The following is a 5,204-nucleotide window of genomic DNA, read 5'->3' on the forward strand; positions in this document are numbered from 1 at the left end:
AGCAACTCTCCCACCTCAACCTCCTCAGTAGCTGGGACTACAGGCATGCATCACATCTGGCTAATTTTTAAATTTTTTTTGTAGAAACAGAGACTCACCTTGTTGCCCAGGGTGCTCTCAAACTCCTAACCTCCAACGATCCTCCCACCTCCGCCTCCCCAAGTGGCTGATACCTCTCCAAGTGGCTCATACCTCCCCAAGTGGCTCATACCTCCCCAAGTGGCTCATACCTCCCCAAATGGTTCATACCACGCCCAGCCTCTAACACTATATAAAGGGAAAGTAGAGCTCTCCACAGAGCCTAATTTACAATCAGTTGTGCTGGTAATAGTGAATAGTAATGAAAAAGGAATGAATGATGATATTATTGATCAGTCTTTTGTTTCTGAAGGCATCTTTTATTATGGAAATGGTCACACGTACACAAAGTAGAGAGCACAGTGTCATGAGCCCCGCTCACCACCCTGCTCCCACAGTTAGCAGCATCTGCCTAACCTTGGGTCACTTCCTCCTCCCGCAGCCTCCCCACCTCCCCCAACACACATTACCCACCCCCTGCAGCAAGCTGGGTTACTTTAAAGCAAATCCAAGATGCCATAACATTTCAGCCATAAACATTTATATCTTTAAGAGATATCTCCAAGAGATAAGATCTCTTTTTTTAAACGTAACTACCATTATCACACCAAAAAAAATTAACAGTAATTCCCAAATATCATCAAATACACACAGTCAGCGTTCACATTTCCCCAAATTGCTCTCTCTCTTTTCATGGATTGGAAGAATCAGTATTTTTGGGTTTTATTTGATTTTTAAAAATTATCTCGTAAATGTCTTTTTAACAAGTGGTTTATTTGAATCTGATTCAAACGAAGTCCAGCATTGTACTTGCTTAATATGTCTCCTATATTGCTTCATCTATAACAGTTCTTCCCTCCCCTTGGTTTTTTTGTCTTTTGTTTTAGATACAGAGTTTCGCTCTTGTTACCCAGGCTAGAGTGCAGTGGCGTGATCTAAGCTCATCGCAACCTCCGCCTCCCAGGTTCAAATGATTCTCCTGCCTCAGCCTCCCAAGTAGCTGGAATTACAGGAGCCTGCCACCATGCCTGGCTAATTTCTGTATTTTTAGTAAAGATGGGGTTTCACCATGTTGGCCAGGCCGGTCTCGAACCCCTGACCTCAGGTTATCCGCCCGCTTTGGCCCCCCAAAGTGCTAGGATTACAGGCATGAGCCACCTCGGCCGGCCGCTCCTCTTGTTTTTTGCCTGTCACGTATTTGTTTTGTTGGAAACCCGAGACATTGGTCCTATAAACCTCACTTTATTCTGGATTTTGCTGACTGCATCCCCATGGGGTTTGCTTATTTGTTTGTTTGAGATGAAGTCTTGCTCCGTCACCCAGGCTGGAGTGTAGTGGCGGGTCACGGCTCACTGCAGGCTCAACCTCCCAGACTTAAGCAATCCTCCAGCCTCAGCCTCCCAAATAGCTAGGACTACAGGCACTGTCTCTTATACACATCTAGATGTGTATAAGAGACAGGATTACAGGCATGAGCCACCGCACCCAGCCAGCCCTTTTAAGTTTGAGCCCTTTAACAGGATCTAAATCTGGTGCTCAGGATAAAATGTTGCCTCTGGTGCTTTCTTCCCAAAATTACGGTATTACAGAGGCGTTCTTAATGTTCCCTCTTCAAATCAGAAACAGTAAGTTGAAATTGCCTTCAACTTACTGTTGATGGCAATTCAGGCCCAGATGCCAGTATTAGAGAACATATATTGAAGAACTGAATATGTAAGTAAACCACCATTTCCCTATACAAGTAAATGCATAGGATACTGCCAGTCATTACATATTGAGTCTAGCACAATGTATGAAGCATAAAAATTCAGTGCCACTGGTTTTTAAACAGCTGTTTCCCCCAGAGAAAGGGCAACTTCTGGCCTGCACCAGTAAAATAGCAACCTTTTTACATTACTTTGCATAAAGATTTACAAGTGTCCCAGGACCTGGGAAGCCAGTCTATAACAAGACGGCCTCCAGGGACTTCGCTTTCCTTCTCCACGGTGATCAGCGACACACAGATAGCCACTGTGTGTCGGCGAGCTGGTCTGCTACGTCAGCCCAGGTTTAAAATCCAGGCTTACTTTCGGTTAACGAATCGTACATGGATGGGCCCCCCTGGCGTCAGGAGCCCGTGGGTTTTTGCGTGAACGGCTTTAGTCTGAGAAGATGTTTTGATCTCAAAATGTTGAAGCAACTAAGAAGAGAAAGAGAGAGAAGGGGTCAGAATTGGAACAGCAGAAAATTCTCAGTGTTCCCTGAATGCTTTTACTCTTCCTGTGGCGGCACCGGGCTGCAGGGAGCCCAGGCAAGCAGCACCCACATCCAGCTTTTGGAGACTACAGAACCTCTGGGTGAGCGGGAGGCCCGCTGTTTGGAAACAGAATTCATGTCCACTGAGCAGCTGTGCAGCCGTGGGACAGAGATACAGGCAGATGCTCAGATGACTTAAGTTTCATTTGCCATTTCAAATTCTAACTCTGTTGCTTCCACTGCAGGTCTAGATGAAGAAGGCGTCAAAGGAGCAGGGGGAAATGCAGAACAAAGAGAAATTCCGGGTTTCCTGCTGGTTCTGAATCTGCAGCCACTTCAGACCCGGCCAGAAACAGAGGCGGAGAGAGCTGAATCCTCCAAAAGACTTCATCGTGCTAACATCCTGAATTTAAATATTCTTGGTTCGTACCTTTGATTCAATTTCTCATTTCTACAGTTCAAAAGCAGAACCAGCCCTGCCTCCCAGGATAAAACTGGAACGTACCTACATGGTGAGTTTGAAAGAACACCAAAGTATCCATCACCCTAAAGCGATTATCTCCCCCACCGGCCGGCCAGGGCTTGATGTTCAAAGTCAGCCCTGGGCTTAGGAATACAGGTAACCTGCTCTAAAGACTTCTGTCCACGGACAGGCTCCTGGGGGCAGGGAGGCCTTGCTTTCAGACCATTTGGACAGGGCAGGGGGCAGATGAGCTGGTGACACCATAGTCTCCTACTCCTACTTAAGACCCAGGCAGTCCCCACCCTGCCCTTCCTCTCTCTCCAGTTTTGTCTCCCAGGCAAAGAAGCTGCAGCCAGGATGGGCTAGCGCTCCAGGCTGGAGTACCATGGTGTGATCACGGCTCTCTGCAGCCTCAACCTCCTGGGCTCAAGTGATCCTCCCACCTCAGCCTCCTCAGTAGCTGGGACTACAGGCATGCATCACATCTGGCTAATTTTTTTTTATTTTTTTGTAGAAACAGAGACTCGTTTTGTTGCCCAGGCTGGTCCCGAACTCCTAACCTCCAACGATCTTCCCACCTCCGCCTCCCCAAGGGCTGGGATTATAGGTGTGAGCCACCACGCCCGGCCTCTAACACTATTAGAAGGGGACGTAGAGCTCTCCGCAGAGCCTAATTTACAATCAGTTGTGCTGGTAATAGTGAATAGTAACGAAAAAGGAATGAATGATGAGATTGTTGATCTTGGTTCGTACCTTTGATTCCATTTCTCATTTCTATAGTTCAAAAGCAGAAGCAGACCTGCCTCCCAGGGTAAAACTGGAATGTACCTGCACGGTGAGTTTGAAAGAACACCAAAGTATCCATCGCCCTAAAGCGACCATCTCTTTAAGATAATCTCTTTAAGATATCTCTTTTAAGATAATTAAGAGTCAGGCAGGGCACCAGGGCTCAAGGGTCAAGGCTTGCAATGGGGACGCAGGCGTAACTCACGCCTTCGTCACTATTAAAGAAATGAGCTGAACAGCATGTCCTCAGGCAGCTCCATCACGTGCTGGCATCTGGGTGAATCAGCCTAAACACCCAACCTCTGACCCCTCGCGCTGACCTCTCAGAAACGCCCGCTCATTCCCGTGTGGTAGAGGGAAGACTCATATGTGGGTCTCCTAACATCAAGGCCAACGTGCCACACAGTATTTTTTTCTTTTCTGAGTGGTTTGTTTGTTGAAAATATTAAAGCTATGCAGGAGACAAAAGACAAAAAACACTGCTTCCCCCTGACCTGCCCCCACCACATCCAGTTTCCAGCTCCCAGGGAGCTGGGGTGGATCTTCCAAACATGCTCCTGTTCCATCAAGTATCTTTTTCCTCATTTTAAGGGAACATATGAATATCACACCATGAAAGCTGTCCCCTTCCTTCCCAGTAGCCTTCAGGCATGTTCCCTGTACTGTTGAGGCGGACGCCATTTGTTCGGTTAAGAAAGGCCCCCCTGTTGGGAATTGAACAATGAGAACACATGGACACAGAGAGGGGAACATCACACACCGGGGCCTGTCGGGGGGTGGAGGGAAGAGGAGGGAGAGCGTTAGGACAAATACCTAATGCATCAGGGGCTTAAAACCTAGAGGACAGGTTGATGGGTGCAGCAAACCACCATGGCACATGCATACCTATGTAATAAACCTGCACGTTCTGCACATGTATCCCAGAACTTAAAGAAAAATTTTTAAAAAAAGAAAAAAAGAAAAGAAAAGAAAGGCCCCACTGTTGTTCCTGTGCTAAGAGACTTTCTTCATTAATTGGGGTTGAGTTTTATCCATTATCTTTTGGGACGCTCGTGTAATTTTTCTCCTTCTTATTGTGGTGAATTCTACTGACAGATTTTCTCTAGGCAGACCATCCTTGCATTCCTGAATACACCTGATGGGTGAAGATGCCTTTCTATTTTATACATTCAGCCTGCCAACTGTTCATGTTGCATATTTTTCATCTTCAATGATTAATCAGTCAGGCTGGGCTGTAGTTTTTATCTTCCATATCATCCTTTCCAGGTTTGAATGTCAAGGTTATGCAAGTCTCACAAAATGAGACTTCCTTTTTCTATTCTCTACTTATATAAGACGATGATTACCTGCTCCCTGAAGTTCTGATAAAACTTGTCAATAATCCTGTCTAGATTCAGGACATTTTAGGGGTAAATCTTTTTACCACTGACTCATTTCTTTGATCTGTTCTCACTGATTGGATATTTTAGGTCTGTTCTCTTTCATTTGAGTCCATTTGGATGACTTATATTTTTTCTAGCAAATAGTATGCTTTATCTAAGTCTTCAAATTCATTGGCAAAAAACTGTTAGAGGTATTTTCTTGATTAACAAAAAAATCATCTCCTGCCTATACGGTTGTGCCTCCCTGCTCATTCCTCGTA

At 45.7% G+C, this 5,204-nt stretch overlaps 1 protein-coding gene across 1 annotated transcript in view; it reads right to left on the reverse strand.

Moving 5' to 3' along the window:
* Positions 1-2,140: 2,140 nt before the first annotated feature.
* Positions 2,141-5,204, reverse strand: part of LOC105539995 (cytochrome P450 27C1) — a 19,767-nt gene continuing 16,703 nt past the window's right edge. Inside the window, exon 8 of the mRNA XM_011980481.1 lies at positions 2,141-2,257. Coding sequence (XP_011835871.1) covers positions 2,141-2,257 — 117 coding nt within the window. The remainder of the gene's footprint in view (positions 2,258-5,204) is intronic.

The sequence above is a fragment of the Mandrillus leucophaeus genome, unplaced genomic scaffold (assembly GCF_000951045.1).
Source record: "Mandrillus leucophaeus isolate KB7577 unplaced genomic scaffold, Mleu.le_1.0 Scaffold213, whole genome shotgun sequence".
Classification (NCBI taxonomy): domain Eukaryota; kingdom Metazoa; phylum Chordata; class Mammalia; order Primates; family Cercopithecidae; genus Mandrillus; species Mandrillus leucophaeus.